General features: G+C 38.9%; 2 protein-coding genes across 9 annotated transcripts in view; one reads left to right on the forward strand and one right to left on the reverse strand.

The window, feature by feature from the left end:
* Nucleotides 1–7,366: 7,366 nt before the first annotated feature.
* Nucleotides 7,367–19,598, forward strand: part of LOC117388279 (tyrosine-protein kinase yes-like) — a 28,665-nt gene continuing 16,433 nt past the window's right edge. The window contains exons 1-2 of one of the 3 annotated variants that reach the window (XM_055230069.1): nucleotides 7,367–7,434; nucleotides 17,490–17,680. The gene's annotated coding sequence lies outside the window, so the exon portion shown is untranslated. Of the gene's footprint in view, nucleotides 7,435–17,221; nucleotides 17,681–19,598 lie in introns of those variants that run through there. The other 2 variants (XM_055230068.1, XM_033985792.2) reach the window with 2 other exon arrangements.
* On the reverse strand, nucleotides 10,033–14,266 carry adcyap1a (adenylate cyclase activating polypeptide 1a). Of its 6 annotated transcripts, XM_033986109.2 has the most exons (7): nucleotides 13,846–14,259; nucleotides 13,587–13,691; nucleotides 13,201–13,329; nucleotides 12,642–12,746; nucleotides 12,070–12,204; nucleotides 11,501–11,621; nucleotides 10,052–10,503 (listed from the first exon to the last, which is right to left on the reverse strand). In XM_033986109.2, exons 2-7 carry the CDS (start codon nucleotides 13,682–13,684, stop codon nucleotides 10,495–10,497), a joined length of 597 nt encoding a protein of 198 aa, XP_033842000.1. In that variant the 5' UTR covers nucleotides 13,685–13,691; nucleotides 13,846–14,259; the 3' UTR covers nucleotides 10,052–10,494. The 6 variants fall into 6 exon arrangements, with proteins under 6 accessions (XP_055086046.1, XP_033842002.1, XP_055086045.1 ...); XM_055230070.1 differs by lacking the exon at nucleotides 12,642–12,746 and having other exon boundaries at nucleotides 10,034–10,503; nucleotides 13,846–14,262; XM_033986108.2 differs by having other exon boundaries at nucleotides 10,035–11,621; nucleotides 13,846–14,262.

Raw genomic sequence — 19,598 nt, forward strand, 5'->3', positions numbered from 1 at the left:
TTGTTTTGTTGTTGTTTTTTTTTGCTTTGGGCTCACACAAGGTTGAGGAACTTAAAACAAAAAGATAAAAATGATACTAAAATGCCATCACTTAAATTGTGAATTTTGCACTCACATCACCAGTCTTAACTCAGTAAAGAACAGTTATTAGTTTTATTTAGGCTTCTATGTATCAAATAAACACACAAGCCCAGGACAATGAGGATAAATAGCCTTTATGGATTTGAAACAATTTGAAAGTTTATGACTACTTTGTAAAAACACACGTATGTATTATTCAAACCTTAATCAAATATTCACACATCCAAGTACACAGCCCATTTGAATAACAAGACTAATGCTGGTTGAAACATATGAGGGTCCTGCTTTATTGTAACCCTAGCTGCAGGGGACTGCTGCTCATGGTGCTAACAGTGCAGACATAGACAGCAGCAATTATTCCCCATAAAGCCACACTGCCTCAGCTCATGTAATTTACCAGAGTGCTTCCACCAATTACTTGTAGTAATGGTGAGACAAATGTCATATGACACTATAACACCCATGCATTGAATGGACCAATAATGAGGAAGTCCTTGTGTAGAATGAGTGGAGGTGAGAGGAGAGAGACAGAGTCACTGAATTAGCACAAATACAGGGCTGTTCTGAGCTCCCAGACAACGCCATGTAACAGGCTTTTAATGCGATCCATCTCAACTTTTTACAATGCGCCATCAGTTACAGCAGGGGTCAAAGTGGAAGCTAGTGGCAAATGCATCTGCTCCGCTCAGGTACAATTATTTTGACCCCATACCCACGGGACGCAGGGAAAAGCAGGGAAGTGCAGGATTCACTATCAGAGGAGGGCCGCTCAGCTAATGCTATTAAAATCCCATGTGGCTTCTGATCATGTGACTTCACCTGCGGGTCACGTCCATCGGAGAGAGGCATCTATATGTGATAATTATTTGTTAAAGTGAAGAAATGACAGTTGAGCTTCAGTTAATGGAGCCAACGTCAATGTTTAATTGGACTGACACTGTCAGTTAACCTTCTCTCGCAAATCTTTTATTAAGGCCAAATGTATTTTTCATCATGTTCCCGGTGGCCAAGGAGCACGCCAAGCCAGGGATGGTTTGAGGATGCATTCCACCATTTAGTTAAAGAACAAAACAAAAGGCTTACAGAGTGTTCAGGAAATTACTCTATTGTACCAAGAACACTACTAGTCCTTACTAATTATCTTACACATGTAATAAGAGGTTATAATACTCCCTACAATGGAGGAATGTGCAGGCTTGTCTGTGTGGAGTGTTCGCATCAACGAACTTTGTACTGATGGGAAACTTCCTTTGTAACTCTTGGGCTACTTGAAATATTTCAGCAACATATAGTATTCAGTATTTTGCTATTATGTTAGGTTACCTCGATGGCAAATCATGTGCACTGTTGCTCAGTAAAATGTGATAACCTTCTGTCATGTCATTGCATTCTTATCGTCTCTCGTCTCGTCTGGGCACTTTTTTGCTGCTAGTGCTACGCAGATAGGTGGGAGAACATGCAAATTTTACCCGGGATCGAACCCAGAACTATGTTGCTGTGAAGTACGACTGCTAGCCAAAATAAACAATGATGTCATAATTTCCCATCTTTTTTTAATTTACATTTTTTTAAATAAACAATCCAAGTGAGGGGATACATTTATAATGTGGGACATAATTCATTATTATTATATTGTATATATAATTCCTTTAATTAATCCCCTTCCCTCATTCTTTAAATAAAAGTTAATAAAATAATTAAACATAAAAGTGCAACAGAGAAGGATGGAAGAACAATAATAACAATAATAGATAGTCTTGGAATCAGTAATAAAAATAGGGAAATTATTTACCAAGGGATAAAAAAATATAAAAACAGAAATGATAATCATAAAATAAAAAAGGGGGATAGGAGGAAAGCATAACTAAAACCACAATCTAATTTTCATTTCAGTTGTTTCCTCTCTTCTTTTTTCGTCATACATACATACATAAAAGAATGAAAAACACTGGTCAATGAGACACACAGCTAACGTGGACTTTGTAAATTGTAAAGTAATGTGCAGTGCTGTCAAACAAATGAAATGGCAGCAGGGCGTAAGTACCAACCTCAAAAGTGCTGACATAAACTTTATTTACTACGATGTAATATACAAGAGGTTTGAATAGACACTCATTGTTGTCTATTTTTATCCATTCTTTGAGTATCATTTGTGAAACAGAACTGAATGATGTCACGCTTTTGAAGAGTGGATTTTTTGTTCATCAACACTGTAGCAGCGGGAATCAGGAGGGACTTTTATTTCAGGAGCAGTCAGTGTCTGAGAAGATGAACTGTGACCAGCTAAAGATAGAAGCTCTATTTTAGTCGCGGGGGATATTAAAGAAACATATGAACAAGTCAGTGATGAATGGGATGCACTCATTCAGAGAACAGCCTCCAAAGGTTATCTGCAGCCAGAGAGCAGCTGTGATTAAGCATGTTTAATGGACAAATTAGCCTAACGAGTACAGACCTGTGACTTCCACCCATTAATGCGTATAATCATGACGCATATTTATTTACTATGGACAACATGAATTATGCAAGAAGCTCATATTAGGTTAGATATTAAGCAAAAAGCAAAACAACATTACACAAACAATTTTTTAGACCATTTTTCATTACTTTCTTCAAAGTCAGAAGTTTTACATACAGTAAGATTACTATGACTTTAAACAATTTTGGAAAACCCAGATGATGATGTCATGTCTTTGGAAGCTTCTGATAGGTTTATTGACAACATTTGAGGTCATTAGAGATGCACCTGATGGTATATTTGAAGGCTCACCTGAAACACACTGCTACTTTGTGTCACATCATGGGAAGGTTAAAGAAATCAACTAAGATATCCAGATGAGAATTGTGGACTTGCACAATCTGGATCATCCTTGGGTGCAATTCTCAGATACCTGAAGGTGCCACGTTCATCTGTTCAAACAATTATACACAAGTATAAACACCATGGAAATGTCATAGTGCTTAGGAAGGAGACAGGTTCTGTGTCCAAGAGATGAACGTGCTTTGGTCTGAAATGTGCATATCAACCCAAGAACAAAACCAAAAGACCTTGTGAAGACGCTGGCTGAAGCTGGTAAGAGCATGTTATTTTCCACAATGAAATGAGTACCGACATGGGATGAAAGACCACTCTGCCAGAAAGAAGCCATTACATAAAAAACAGATTACAGTTTGCAAATGCACATGTGGACGAAGACCTTAATTTTTGGAGACATAACCTACAAAACTAAAATTTAGCTGTCTGGTTATAATGAGCATTGTTACGTTTGGAGGAAACTATGTTGTGGGGTTATTTTGCTGCATGAGAGACTGGTGAACTCCACAAAATAGATGGCATCATGACAAAAGAACATTATCTGGAAATGCTGAAGCAACATCTCAAGACATCAGCCAGGAAGTTAAAGCTTGGGCGCAAATGAGTCTTCCAAATGGACAATGTAAGTAGTTTGGCAGTATGCTTCAGGTGAAAGTGGCGTAAGATTTGCAAAGTCAATGTTTTGGAGTGGCCATCACAAAGCCCTGATCTCAGTCCTATAGAAAATGTATGAGCAGACCTGAAAAGGCATGTGCGAGCAAGGGGCCTACAAACTTGGCTCAGTTACACCAGTTCTGCCAGGAAAAATGGGCCAAAATTCCTGCCAACTATTGTGACAAGCTTGTGAAGGGTATCCAAAACATTTGACCCAAGTCATGCAGTTTAAAGGCAGTGGTACCAAATACTAATGAATTGTATGTGTCTGGCTTTGAAGAAAGTAATGAAAAATTGTCCAAAAACATCCTTCGCTCGTTAGTCTCGCATTTAGCAAAAAGAAAATATTGTTGGTAAACCTAATTGACCTAAAGCAGGAAAAATTTTGTCTGATTTCATGTCAAAAAGTAAGAAAAAAAGTGTATGTCTTTTTATATAGTGTATGTAAACTTCTGGTTTCAACTGTAAATAGTGAGGATATTTCTCTTGAAAATGTTAATGTTTTTAGGGCTAATCGATCCACTAAACGCAGTGGGGTGGCCATATATGTAAGAAATGTTCATCCTCTTTCTTGTCTGTTTTGTCTACAAAGGAATTTGAATTTTTGTGTTTATAACTTTTACTGGGCATTAATAAGATTGTGCTCATTGGTGTTTATTGCCCTCCATCTGCTAATCACACTGTGACAGAAAAACATTGTAAATGTAATATCTTTATTTGAGTCTTTGGAATTCTGATTTAAATTTGCATTGCCTCAGAGGACCTGAAGTCCCATTTTGTGGAGTTACATTTGGCACAGTTAATTTCAACATTTTAATTTTAAAATTCCAGAAAAGTCAACCCATATAGATGTAGTCTAAACCTAATAAATTCTAAGGCAGTGGTGTCTTTCCCTTGGATGTTAGTGATCATTGATATTCTGCAACAGAGACTCAAGACAAAAAAATTGCCGCCACGTACAATTATAAAAAGAAGCTATAAACACTTTAATTAGCAGCATTTTTTAGGTGATTTATATTTCAGTAATCTGCCAAAAGTTGATGTCATCTTAGAAGCCAGAGGAAGCCCTTAGTAAATTTTAATGCAATTGCTGATATCCATGCTCCAGTGAAAAAGTATAGAGTTAAAAATATAACAAATCTGTTGTTTACAGATGATGTTTCTGAATTGTTAAGATCTACAGATGTAACCTGGTCAAAAGCACAGCATTCTAAATCTGCTACTGACTGACAGATCTTCAGACAGCTAAGAAATAAATGTGTTATAATGTTTTATTGTATCTTATTCACTGATGAATGCCTTATGTTTATATTGCATATTATTGTTTTAATATCATTATCATTATAATTATGTTTGTATGCAGGGCAATGTCGTAAAAGAGAGCTAGACTCTCATCTGGTCTCCCTGTTTACATAAAGGCTAATAATAAAACATTGCCTTATATTGCCTGATATATTATATATTATATTGCCTGATATATTAATCAAGAGGATTACCTTAGCTATCTTAGTCTCTTCTCCACACAAACCTCAAACAGAATAAAGCAATAAAAAACCTGAACCAACATTTAGTGTGTCTACCAAGTTGGCGTAGGCCTGTTTTTCCTTTCATTCTGAATGTTTTCTAAAGTAGTGTAGCTCTTGGTGATGTCCTCTTCCTCAGTCTCTCTCATACATCTAACTCATTATAAATCATTATAATTTGAACCACCATCTTCATTGCATTGCCTGTGAACTATGTAATAGGTTGTTTAAATCCAATAAAATAACTGGCAGTAGATTTGAATGAAGCCCTTTGGAGGGCTTCATTTGCCTAACAGGATGATCCTCAGAACAAGCTGCCTGATCACACATGACAGCAAATGAATGTGTCTTATACCACAGACTGTAGTGGTCATGCAGCTGCCATGTTCAGCCTGAGTCATGTCTCATTAGCACCCTTATCCATCACCTGTTTATTTGTATGTCATTACAGAGGTGGACACTCACATGGGGTCAAAGAATCCCAGAGATCTTATTAGGCTCACACTTGTGCAAGCTGAGAGATGGGTGATAGAGAGCTGCGATGAAGATGGATTTTGGCATCCTTTCCCGAAATGTCAAATGGTACAGAGATGGATACAGGGATTTTTGGAGAGGCAGTATAAGCTTTACTCATATTTTCAACCTGCTCATTCTTCTTTAGGTGGACAAATAACTTATTGCGGTAAAATATTATAGCTAGGGCCATAATTATACTGCCATAAAAATGCCCTTGAGTAATCTACTTGAGAAAGAAAACATAAACAAAAACAACTTTTACATCATGAATAAATAACAATTTTGAATATTTGTTTTGAACATATTTACAGAATAATTAAGATAGTTCCAACATATACCTAGTTATGCAGGGTGGAGCCTGGTTAGGACTTGGTGGGAGTATAAGGTGGGCTGGAAATTGCTTTAGTGTGTAGTGCTGTTGTGTTCATAGGCAAGACACTTCCCCACATTGCTCGTATGAATATGGGATGTAAGTGATATATTGGTGGTGTTTGGAGGGGCAGACAGACCAGATGGGTAGTCTTGTTTCCATGGGTCTGACCCAGGGCAGTTGTGGCATCAGTAGTAGCTTTCCAACACTAAGGGTGGAGTGAATGAGCAAAGTAAAGTGCTTTGCGTGTCTTCAAAGGTTCAATATAAATCATATGCTTGATTAAATGCAATAAGCCCTACAGAACCATGACATAAATGTTTGTGTTTTAATAGAACATTTTCCTATACATTAAAAAGACTGTCAAACACTGATGCAACATAGTGTGGCAAAAGGCCAACTTATAATGAAAAACAGAAACAGAAAATTCCACTTTTCTCCCAGCCTGGGGAGAGAGCGGTAACTGTCCACTAATAATCCCTCATTTTGTCTGACCCAGTGTGAAAATGACTCCAAATCATACCAGGTTTATGAAAAGGGTCCATGGGCCCTAAACTTTGGATTCTCTTGTAAAGAAAGGGCAGACCCAGATGAGTAATAGCTGGTGCTTTTAATAAATGAATGGTCTATTCTTGTAACATACTGTATGATTTATTTGTGCTGGTGGCTGTGTGACTGCCACAACAACAGCAGACAGGTGTAACCACATCAGCAAAAGTGAGATAAATTAAGTCTGGCTTTGTTTTGATCACAACTTAGATCTGATTTATAACTGCCATTTCATTGTTGTCATATGAATGATGAGCCACAACAACTTAAGAGATAATGTTTTAAACTTTTGCCATTGGACTATTTACAACATGAGTATTCATCACCCCTCATGTTTGAAAACTTGGAGTAATTATCTATAATATGGATAAATTGAGTGTGATGTCAGCACATGACATGTATTATTGCATTTTATAGCCCATTCTGTAAACATGAGCTCTGTGATCTTATAAAAAAAAAGGTTAAAATACACATTGTTTAAGTACAGTCCCCCCAAACATCAAGATATTCATTTTTCTCAATTACCCACCTCTGTGAGTGACAATGAAATAATAAAAGAGCCATGTCACCTGCAGCATGAGCTCACTCCTTTGCAGTTCATTTTAAAAGAGATGTCAAAATAAAACTTCACAAAAGCCACTATTATTAGTACTGGCTTCCTGCTGTGCACACCTTCTGTCTTCATATCTGCCGTCTTCTCCTAACTTTCTGAGCTCCTCTGTAAAGACTGTGCAGATAAAGTTCTAGTATTATAAAACAAGGTGTGGTAGATGCATCTGGTAATGACTGAACTTTTGCTGTGTGTCGCAGTGAGTTGAAATGGACCCAGGGGGCGCTGTGATGAAAAGACTTCCTGTGGATTCCCCCTCCAGAAAGCTGCCAGTCACATGGACCCCAGAGGAGCTGCAGTGTTGAGTTCAGGAAATGTAAACTACCATCTTCTGTTTTCACTATGTTTATGGACAAGTGTCATAGAAAACAAATGGTAAAATGTTCAAGTATACAGTGGTCCCACGTTTATCACGGGGGTTACGTTCTAAAAACAGCCCGCAATAGGTGAAATTTTCAAAGTAGTCAGCTTTATTTTTTACAATGATTATATATATATATGTTTTAAGGCTGTAAAACGCCTCACGACACACATTAGGCATTAACATTTTCTCCCATTTCATTCTTGTTTAAACAAAAAGTTCAAACCTTCGTAGATTATATCCCCCTTACTCGATGATCGCTTTAAATCTGTTGTTCACATGCCTCTGCTCCAGTGGTATCCACAGAGGCGCCTCTCCGTGCAGAGAAATACTTATCTGTGCAGAAAGTTTCGTCCACATTGTGGGTTTTATTGGGGAGAAAACGTGCAAACATGCATGTAAATTTGGCTGAACGCATTCTGCACTGTACAGGAGACACAGCACGGAGGAGAGTGTTTGATAATGGTCTACAGTCCCTTAGCCAATCAGGACGCAGAATACAATGCACGTTCATACACTATAAAAAAAAAAGCATGCAAAATTGCACTAAAGGTGAACCGCGTTAAAGAGAGGGACCTCTGTATTTTGTAGATAATTTCTAGTGCATCGAAAGTGGGGTGTAGAGCAGAAGCATTGGATTAGAAAATGACATATTAAGAATAGGCTAACCTGTGGCCTATAAATAAATGTGTATTATGACTTGCTTTGCTTTATTTTTAGCCCCTCGTTACTATGGTTTAAGTCATAAGTTAACTGTCCCGGATTATTTGATGATAGAAGGCATTTGGTCTGATGGAGAGTTGAAAATATTTGATAGATGTTATTTCAGATTTTGTTCACATCACACATTTAGAATGTATTTCTAAATTTACTACAAAATGCAATAACTAGAACTAAAGCCTTCTGAGTGAAATATATCCTTTGTGATGCTGTGGGCGCCCTGCGAGACCACGACCACCCCACCCACTCGTGACACATCCTGCTGGGCGCGGTTGCCTGGTAACCGTGGCTGATTGGGTTAGCAGGGTTAAGAAAGGGTCCAGCACGGGCCAGAGCAATCAGATCACTCCCATTGATCATGTTCTGTGTGGCTCCTCCAAGAGCTAAGGCCACTACCACGAAATCAAAGCCCTGCCATGTTGTCTGAGAGGGGCATTACGCACACAGAGGAGGCAGGGAATGACAACGCGAGCTTTGTGTGCACCACCTTCACAGCTGTAAGTCACGCTACTGTTTTCTGACAAGTGCAGAGAGGTGGGATCGGTAAATGTCTAGTGTTGTTTTTACTGTCCTGCGGTGTGGCCAGAAGGTTGGGCAGTTTTTTTCCTCACGTTGATTGATCCTGATTTTTGGTTTGATTTTATTTTTGTCTTACTAGAAAACAATAAAAATGAAATGTCTTTTAATAGGCCTATTCATTTCCTTAACCTAAACTATACAGACTTTTAACAATTGCTATTCAGCACAAAAAACTGAACTTCGCTCCAAACCATATGCTTTGATTGACAGGGGATAGCTGTAGACCCCTCCACTAATAAGACCCGAGCATATATATCATTGACAAATAGGAATGACAAAATCTTAGTTTCAATTAAAATTTAATTTATTGTACAGCCCTTTGCTGAATGTGTCAACCCACTCTTCATCCCCATTTCACATGATTCTGTCAACTAGAGACTACCAGCTACCTAAGTAAGAATTTAAAAGATTTAGATTTTTGTAAAGTAAAGATATATTTCTCTATACATTACAATGTTGTCAATCTTGTTTATCTCTTGCTTACTACTGTCCTAGCACATGCCATTTTTTATGTACCTAGCCCTTAGTCAACCAAGTGTGGGAGTTTGATTGTCTGTCAGTGTGTGTCTGTGTCATCGCTGTGAGAAGATTCGAACCGATATTTAGTTAATTAGCAGGCTTGACTTGTGTGTGTGTGTGTGTGTGTGTGTGTGTGTATATATATATATATGTGTGGGGGGGGGGGGGGGGGGGGGGGGGGGGGGGGGGGGGTGTCGGGGTGTGTGTGTGTGTGCCTACTTAGAGTGTCCACCTCCTGCCATTGGAGCGGCCACATTGTCTTTGGCAGGATTCTAGTACTGCAGTGTTGAGAGGGGCCAACTGTTCGTCCCGTCTTCAGGCCTTGAGTCCTGGGGAGGTGTAAAGTGCAGCGAGGATGGGTGCTCCCTCCCACGGCCCTTTACTCATGCTGTCCCGTGGGGAGGTAGACACCAAGCCAAATGGTGTCCCTGTACCCCAGCCAAAGCTCTGACTCACAAACACTGGCACTTCCTTTGTCTGATTTGTTAATGATTTTAGAATTTTTATTGTTTCTTATTATTCACATTAAAATACCATTATAAAGTAGTTCAGCACTTTAAACTCTTTGGGTGATGTCTAGTGCCTGTAAATTTTCTTTTTTCATTCTTGCATAGCAGTTTAATAATGTTGATGAGTGCGGCCCATGTTCACCAAGGGAAATCAATAAGTCTCCTTTACATGTTATGTGTCTGTTTAAGTCTCATAATCATATTGGCTTCAATGAGTAGACAGTTTTATGAGTTGTTTACAAAAATTTATTCATACAAATCTTACAACACTTTTTTCAAACATTTATTAAGTGAACCCTTACAGATTGCAATAAGTGTCAATCTAATATTGTCACAGAAAGCATATAGACTATATTTATAGGTTAAGTCAGATTTGTAAGGCTATTGGCATTTTAATACAGAGAAGGTTTCTCTGGGGATCTGATCCTTGGGTTTCTCTGTTTTGTCCACATAGATGTAGGATGCAAGGTGCAAATGAAAGCATGCAAGCGCAGACGCTTGAGGTCAAAGCTTGGTGGCACTAGAGATTCTACCAGACATTTGTGCAACACAAAAAGCAAACAGAACAATAACCAAAAAGTGAAATGTTAGCTGATGATGTGCAGCATTGTAGGGCCACTAAAGAGCCGTCTGTGATTCAGGCCATTAAGAATCGATGCAAGGCACCACAGCCGCAACTGCTCCTGCGTCACAAGGCCTAGAGGAGAATGCAAAATGAAAACAAAGATTGATACAAACACAAGAACTCAAAATGCAGCGTAGGTCTATAACAAAACGAATGCATGAAAAATGGTCACACAGGAATAACTAATAAAGCATAGGTTCAAGGTGATACTTGGGAAAGAGTACATTTTTTACCAAATTTGTGCGTGTTTGTTTTTAATTTGTAGTTACTTGCATCATCTGGCTCTCAGTATGTAATTTATGATCACATGTCAAATAAAAACGCTGACCACTATATTCCAATGACACATTTTTTCCTCAAAACAATGAAATACAAACATGACAGGTACATTCACTTTTCAAAAGCTCACAGCCATGTTGGCAATGTAACAGATGAAAAAACAAAGGAGGACATGACAGGTGGGTTGGTCACCTTGTTGTACATGGTGCGGTGGCAAATACTAGTGCAAATACTTGGACCATGCAGTGTACTGATGATTTACATTCAGTCACATGACAGAAAAGGAAGCACAATAGGTCAGAAGGCTTTAACACATTTTCAAGGTATTGTCTCAAAAGGAACAGGAGATGGAAATGTCACCATGGAATTTGTATCACATTAGTCAGTTTCATATGCTCAATGTGCGTTACTTAAATGGACATATTCAGAAGAGGAGCTTCCCCAAACATCTTTTAGTAGGACTACAACGATTGGCACTTTACATGAATCAAAGCTGTAAGAAGTGCAGAAGAATAGATATGAAACTTCTCAGAAGTGCTCCTGTCTTAAATGTATCACTTTTTCTCATGATACGGCCAAATTAGAATTAGGTGTTGAGCCAGTGCACTGTGTAACAGGTCAACAATGTGAGAGCTAAGGGACAAGAGCACATCTGAGGTGGAAGAGGACTGGTGCAGTGTTTAAAGGAAGATCACAAGGTGGAGTCTTGAAGGCGAGGAGGAAAAGAGAAGAGCGGACACCCCTTTGGCAGGGTGCAAGGAGAAGGAGAGAGGCACCCAACGGGACTCACCGGGAACATGGGAGAAAACTGTTTCAGCCAGTCTCCCAAAAAAGCCTCAAACTCATCACCGTCTGGGAGGGCGTCAAAGTCTATGTCTTGTAGGATATGTTGAAAACCTATGTCTTCAAGGCTGTTGTGAATAGAGACAACTAAACTCTTAATGACACATTACAGAAAGCAGCATTCAAAACATTGATTGTCTTTTAAACTATTTATTTTGCTCATGAATTTGACTAAATGTTTAAAAGACAGGGCAATCTGCGCAAGTGAACAATAGTACTCCCTCAGGTCTATTTCAATGGATACATAAATAAAGCCTATTGTGAAACAAAATTGGTCCACAAAGTAGATTTGTGCATCCTCAAGTGCTTACATACAAAACTAAAAAACATAGTATTATCAAAATATTCTTTTAATGGCTTACTTCATACATAAATACAAGTTGGAGTTGGAAAACACAAAAGCGATCCAGCGATTGGTTTCAGAATGATTGGATGTGGGGTGGCACACACTGTAGTTTTTGGGGGTGCTACAAATAAGCCAGTCTGCGTCCTTTGTTCCTAATTCTCTGTCTGTACCTTTTCCCGAGGACAGCGGCCAGGTATTTCTTGACGGCCATTTGCTTTCGGTAGCGGCTGTAGCTGTCTGTAAAGATGCCGTCTGAATGGCGCTTGGACAGAGGCTCCGCGCTGTCGTCGAATGTTTTACCCCCGCTGTGAGTGAGAGAGAGAGAGAGAGAGAGAGAGAGGGAGAGGTATAGAGGGCAGGCTGCAGCACACTTCACACATTATCACATGTTACTAGGACTAAAAATATACTATTTGGCATACTAAACCAATCTTTCATTTGCCCCTGTAGTTTTAACTTTTCCATGGTCAAAATAGGCTGTCAGAACGCACTCACCAAAGCCTAAAATTTTAGCTCTTTCCCAATTGGATTTGTGCTTTAACATATGTGTTAAGTGAAAGTGGGCATGCAAGTTGAATTTTCCCTGTGCCTTAACTACACAACTCAGTACTGGGTGATAATGGGACTACAGACATGCACAGTTCAACATCATGGACACAGCATGGATGTTATTGAAAAGAACAGTTGCAAAATAAGGAGGCACACGAGACAGAAAAGGAGGAGCAGTTAGAGGAGCTCTTACCCTACACGTTTTGCCACCAGAGAATGGAGATATTTCCTTGCTGATAACTGCCCCAGCGCTTTCCTGTAGGCTTTATTAAACATGCCGTCTGCATGCCTTTCCGTTCTGCATGACAGACAGCCACACAGTAAGACGACAGTACTGCACACCCAGTGCAAGAGGCAAGAAAAAACTACCCAAGCATATGGCATTTACTTATTACGTATACATATAAGTTTATTCTTTCAGTTTTGTGACAAATTTTAGTTCACAAATATAAATTTAAACCTTTTTTTTTTTTTTTTTTTTTAGATTTCTTTAAATTATTCTTATAGAAACTATCCTAAGTTCCCTAAGTGGAAACTGATTGAGCTCTCCTTTGGGACAGCAGTTACAGAACACTAGAAGGACTATCTTAAAGACATGACTCAAATTAAAATAAAAAATTAAGATCACATATTCTTGAAAGATAATAACTAAATACATACATATTTAACATAAAACATAGAGCATACATGGACAGAATATACTAATGAAGATGTCTGACGTGTACATTCAATAAAAGGAGTGAAAGTCTCACCTTTCCTCTGCTGGATAAAACAGAGAGAAGACGTCGTCTGCAGGAGCGCTCCTCACCTCCACATCCTCGTGCTCAAACTCCACTGGAGACAAAGAGTTCCCATCCTCATCGTAAAGCTCACTGTCAAATCTGAGAGTACAAAGACACATTTAGAGCACACCTCATTTATAAACAATTTTACGTATTTTTTTATTCCAAGTTTTGACTTTTTGCTTTTTCTGACAAAGCTTTTATACCAACATTGATAGATTAGAAAAGTGCCTCAGAGCAGCCTAAGTGTTATACGTCCTAATATTTCTCTAAAGAATGCTTCTTAAACTAGCCCCAAACACTTGAACAATAACCTGCAATCGCACTTTCTTTTTTTTTTTATTAGAGATACTCACCTAAAGCTGGGAACGCTGAGCCCCACAGGTGAACAGTAAATGCTGTAATGCATTAAGATTCCATAGATAAGTAAAGCCAAAGTCGCTTTACTAGACATTGTCCTGCTGCAAAGAAGAAAACAGTGTTTTAGTTACTCAGTTGCTTTTGTTTCTGCAGTGAACTGTAAAACTCATCCTACAAACAAATTTCTCTCTTTTTACTTTACTTATAAAAGCACTGATTCCAAAAAGTGTTCTTTCTTCTTGTGCGTTTTCTTACCGGTTGCCAGACGCTTGCCGCGATCCGGAGTGCAGCCTGAAGAGAGTGAGATAGAAAGTCTATCTCTGCCCCTCTCTCACTTTTCCAATGCCTCTGGTGTACTTTTACTGATCTCTCTCCTCTTTGAATCTGAGTTTGTCTTTATAATCAGTGCGTGCTCCCCTTGTGCGCCCCGCTGCTCACTTGCTCCAAGAGACTTCTCCACGTCTTTCTCTGTCATGAAACCCAATGAGCAGCGCCAAACATGTGCTTTTTTATCGGCCAATGCCAAAGCCGAGCTTTATTCACTTGTCACGTATGTGGTGTGGTTGGGGAGGGTGGGGTGAAGGGTGTGTGCGTGAGGGGTGCTGCTGGCGTCATCATCCCCACCCCGATCCCATATCCCATTACAGAACAGCCCTCTCTCGCGTCAATGAAAGACCCAGGGACCCAAGTTATGTACAAAAAAAAGAAAAAAAAGAAAAGACGTCAGGTACAATTAATTAAACACTGGCTGAATGGGTGCCAACATTTTACGTCATGAAGCAAAGCTCGAAGGACCTTGAGGGAGCTGTCCTGTCCTGAAGCGCAGGCGCTGTCCAGTGCTGAAATGCGGCACTTACACTTTTAAGGAAAGGCTTTGAGTTTATAGTATAACAAACCAGGAATCAAGCATTGGTAAGCAATAGGTGGAAAGTAACTAAATAAAAAAATTTAAAAGCTAAAATGTTTAGCCTAGGTCATCTGTCAATCAAAAAGAAAACATGAGAAATCGATTCACTCTTTCCGTTGACCAAAAATCTGCACAAATCTGTATAAAATGTTCGTCTTACTCTTAAGTAGGCCTCATATACAAATTTAACAAACTATTTTACGATTGCTTTTTTATCATTTTTGCTCCTATAGGCCTACTTTTACTTAATGAAGAGTACGTAAACGCATTTGCCATCACTCCCACATTGTAAAAAGAGATATAGGGTCCTTTTTTCTTGAGTTGTTAATTGATTGGATTCATTGAATGAAGTTGAGTGATTACATCTGCCCTATTTAGACTTTTCTTCTTTTTTACACAATATAGCTGATTGCGTGCGCAGCCTCGTGTATGTGTAGAATGTATAGGCCTATACATCTTTCACAAAGTCTTCACTCGTTATCAGCACACTGAGGTGCGCAGGTGAAGGCCACGATGAGCTGAATGATTCACGTCTGACGACCCTCTCTATGACGACACGTACTTTACGTAAAGAAAAAAAAGAAGAAAACTCTAAGATGAGTTTACTTATAGATGTTTAGAGAGATTGAAAAGTTTTGATCTGATAAAAGACTGCACCCCAGAGGTCACAAGAAGAAATGCAACGATTATCGGCCTGTGTGACGGGCCAAAAAGGTGGTTAGTACTACACGATCGGCTGTTGGAGGCCATTTCATCTAATGGAGGAATATATGACCGATGTAAAGACTAGCAATCCAATAAATAAAAACACATAGGTCTAAACAAATGTTATACTTTGAAATAGGTGGTTTTCAGAACCCAGAAGAAGAGACTGAGACACTTCTATTGATAATAATGTATTTTGCCATGATATATCCAAAAGATAAATTAATAAATGTTGGACATGACCATTTATATTTGTGACTGGACGCTAGAACACACTGAATTACAACAATAATCTACATTTAAACCATATTCATTTTAGCTGTCCCCATCTGTATTAAATATTATTGGCCAATAGAATGTTATAATGTCATCTGAAACCCAGCATATTGCAACAGAGCTAATTGAAACTACATTGGCTGTGTGAAAAATGTAAAAGGGAACTATGTGAAATAAAATTCTGCGTCATGGCCTAATTTTGTGACCATCATATTAACAATAAATCTATGTTGACACAAATTTGATCATACGTCAAACACAGCTGTGTCGAGATAATGTAATATGTTTCTGCCTAGGACATAAAATAGATTAAATTATGGGTCTAAAAGCACCTGATGCCCTGCCACACTTTTCCCTTCCTGTCACAGTCATAGTGGAATATTCCTAAAACTAATAATATGAATCATCAGCTCCTGGAAGTGGTTTGTCCATGTATGAGTTTATGATTTGTGATGTTCAATATTTGAGGCATAAATAACCATGAGGGCAGACAGATGGTGGTTTTGGACGCTCCTTACAGTAAGTCATCAGAACTGGCACAATATACTGAAGAATAAGTAGACCATGTTTATTTGGACACATGGTTCTGCTCTGTTTGTATTGCCTTATACCTGTGTGTGTGCACCCGACCAGAAACTAACATAGACTCACGACTGAAGCTTTTTTTAGCAGTCTTATCTGTTTTTATAGCTCTCCAATTCCCGTTCAAAGGGGTTTATTGAAGTTTCAGTTCAATAGTTTTTACTGGAGAACTGTGACATTATGGATTTCATTTTTTATTTGGGAGTGGGTTAGTTTCAGGGTATAGTTTAGTTTCTGTTAAAACACACTATGCTAATAGTTAAGGGAGGAACATTTTTGTGATAACTAATTTTAATAATAATGCCTTACAAAGATTCTCAAAGTGCCACTGTGTAGTCATTATTCATTCATTCCACCCTGGGTGATGGTTACCTCTATAGCCACATCTGATGTGGGGTACACTGCCTGAAACAAGGCTGTCAATCTGTGCATCAGCCTCTCCAAGTGCCCACTGATGATGAGTAAAGTGTCTTGCTTGGGGACACAACAAGAGTATGCACTGTTTGGAGCAGAATTCAAATCTGACCTTTAGGTTGGCGGACTGTAACCACTGAGCTAGTTCACAAAAATATATTATAATAAACAATAAATCATGATAAAATATATTTTATAATAAACTAAACATAATTAATCAACTAGCCTATAACATTTTTCTTACTTCATCTGCTAAAAGTGAGTAGGCTTAACAGTTGTGAATGGGTTGTGGATGTTTTTTGTAGATTACATGGAAGTTATATTCCACCTATATGAAATATAGAATCGTTGGTTGTGACAGAAAGGCCCTTTGGAGTAAATACAATTAAATCCCAGTTGAACCCATAATGAAAAGTCATATGGCCTATTAAAAGCATGTGGCTATGAATTAAATCATTTGTTATTGGCCTGCATGTAACGATTATTCTTTCTCTCTTCTTTATCTTAGTTTATTTTAGGATGCAAAAAAGAAGTAAAAGGCGTAACATATTGTGCAGTAACAGCATGTGTCCACTAGATGGAGGCAGATGTCTGCTTCGGACCACAGCACATTGGAAATAGAAAACGCTTTTATTCTTTCCTTGAAAGCAGCTGCCCCTGTGCTGTGTATTTTGGTCTGGTGATGTCTGGCGCGATACTACATTCATTTTGTATATTATCCACAAATCTAGCTTTCCCACCCCGTTCCCCCGGTGCCCTGGAGGGTCTGATTGTACCGGTCGGGCCCGTGTCTCTCTCCAGCTGTGTGCATTGGCTGTGCGCTACAGTCCCGCAGGCAGGTCGGCCATGTTGACGGTGTGGGGGTAGGTGCAAGTTTCGTAGTAGTAGTAGGAAGTAGCGGTTTCAAAGACATGGGATACTTTGAGCTCTCATTGTACCCATCCTTATCATGCCACGCGTGTATGGTTTAATAACAAAAATGTCTGCCTTCTTTGTCGCCTTTTCCATCCCTTAGGACTGCAAGACAGGGCTCCGACTGAACTTGAGCTGAAATCTCGGCACACTTGCCCTGCTGCTGGATGGATCAGACAGGGATGGAGGCGGATCAGTCCCGCTTGGAATAACTCGTGATTTCTTTTCTTCTGGGGCCTGATTTAGCAAAGACCTAAAACAAAGACCACGTAAAAGGGACGCGGAGTTATACAGGTAAACGCCTTTAGATTACAGTAATGATTTCATTTGTAAAGCAGCTGGATGTGGAGCAGATATAATGGGCCGACACGCTGCTGCTCGTCTGCATGTCTCTCTGACCTGTCAGCAACAAAGGAATGATTAAAATTCACGTGAATACCACCCCATGCCATTTATATGTCTGCAATTTTCTCCATGAAAAAGCGCCGTAGTAGCTTATAAATGTTTAATATGGTAGTGAGTACACAGGCGTTTTGAGGCAATCCCCAAAGGAGTATTATAACCCTCCCATCTGCAATCGGATCTAACAAAACTAGGGCAAGGGCAGTAGTAGCCATTATTTGAAGTTTTCATTTATTGCATTGTTACAACTCTGCCAACATATTTTTACATTTGTGTAGAACCTATTCAATCTGACATTTATTGTGGCTTAGTGGAATGCTACCTCAATTTGGATTTTGCAATGTAACAACAGACATTTATTTAAAAGTTATTCTGTACCATGACTTTGTATCATCTGTACCAACACTATCCAACCCTGCCCATTTTCCCATTTTGTTGTGAGCTCCTTAAATGCAAACTCAACATCCAACTTCCTTTGACTCATTGCTGATTCAGATCCCTGTGATAGATCTTAAACAGGATGTGTAGCCCCCCTGCACAGTCATATTTCTAGTCTAACTCTTACTATTCAAAGGCTGAGTCAGACTTTTTGCCTTGGCGCTGGTGCTTTCCTCTGGTCCTCTGGGTTTACTTCTGATTAGGTTTGTGAATGACTGTGGAGTTATGGCAGCTACACGTGGATCCTGTTTGAAGTCTGCTAGCTCCTGGCACAGAGAGTGAATATGACACATAAAGGAAGCAGTGACAGTCAAGAGCTCCATAGAGTGTAGAGAGGGGGTTTGACAGATAAACTTGTAACTATATCTGAAACAGAAGTCAACATAGGATATTTGAACGGCTGTTAACAATAGATGGTTTGAAGACCACCTTTTCTTCTTGTGATTTATCATATAAGTATGCTTATATTTTTTGGACCTACATCTAAGTATACCACACAAGCTTTAATTATTGACAAGACAAGAGAGCGTACTAAGTAATTGTAAATAATTGGTGGCGTTGAATAAATAGATCCAATAGAGGGTTGTTTGATACGCGGCCTTTGATAAGGCCACATATTAATATTAAATAAATAAATACAATTACATTCTATTGTTCAGAAAAAATGTGTTTTTCTTTTCAATATGGTATCAAAATCCATATTGAGTATCAAGACTTTTAGTATCAAAAGTTTCAACTTACATTGTCCCTTCAGATAAAGACCAAACTATCCCGTAGGTCATAATGTTATTGTACGTTTTATTATTTACTATTTGAACTTAGATAGGATTATTCTAGTGACTATTTTAAAATCAGCTTGTGGAATGTTAGTCATTTAAAAAAAAAAATGTTCTTGATATGTTTTTTTTTCTGCTACATCTTCAATATCGAGTGTTTATTTCTGTCAGACAGAGTCAGTTCATTCTCGTAACACTTCCCGAAATAGCTTGGCACCATTCACCACCATGAAGCTTTCAGGTGTTCCCAGGAGACCGGTCTCTTCCCAAAATTGCAGCTTTTCTTTGAGAGCACAGAACTGCCTCTAGCTAACTCTTTATATGGAGTGATGATGTGATATTTTGAAGTTCAAAAGTACAGCAGTCAATGGAATAAGGGTGGGCCAATGTCACAATTCTGACATTCTAAGGGATAAGTTTTCCCCTCATCATTTTACAGTGGGAATGGAATCAGTCTCATCATGTAGTATTCTTGACGTTTGTCTGACCTCCGCGACTTCACACCAATACAATCTTGTGACATTTCTCCAGACCCAGTTTTAACCCTTTGGCATGGGAGGAATGTGCAGCATCTGTGGCTGATCTGAGGCCAGCCA

This window comes from Periophthalmus magnuspinnatus, chromosome 20 (assembly GCF_009829125.3).
Source record: "Periophthalmus magnuspinnatus isolate fPerMag1 chromosome 20, fPerMag1.2.pri, whole genome shotgun sequence".
Lineage (NCBI taxonomy): Eukaryota > Metazoa > Chordata > Actinopteri > Gobiiformes > Gobiidae > Periophthalmus > Periophthalmus magnuspinnatus.

Coding starts and splice junctions, on each gene's coding strand:
- adcyap1a (XM_033986108.2), bottom strand. CDS start 13,684: ATGTCTAGTAAAGCGACTTTGGCTTTACTTATCTATGGAATCTTAATG. Junction 12,205..12,641: donor CTGGTGGCAAAACGTGTAGG/GTAAGAGCTCCT, acceptor TCTCACTCACAG/CGGGGGTAAAACATTCGACG. Junction 11,622..12,069: donor GCCGCTGTCCTCGGGAAAAG/GTACAGACAGAG, acceptor TATTCACAACAG/CCTTGAAGACATAGGTTTTC.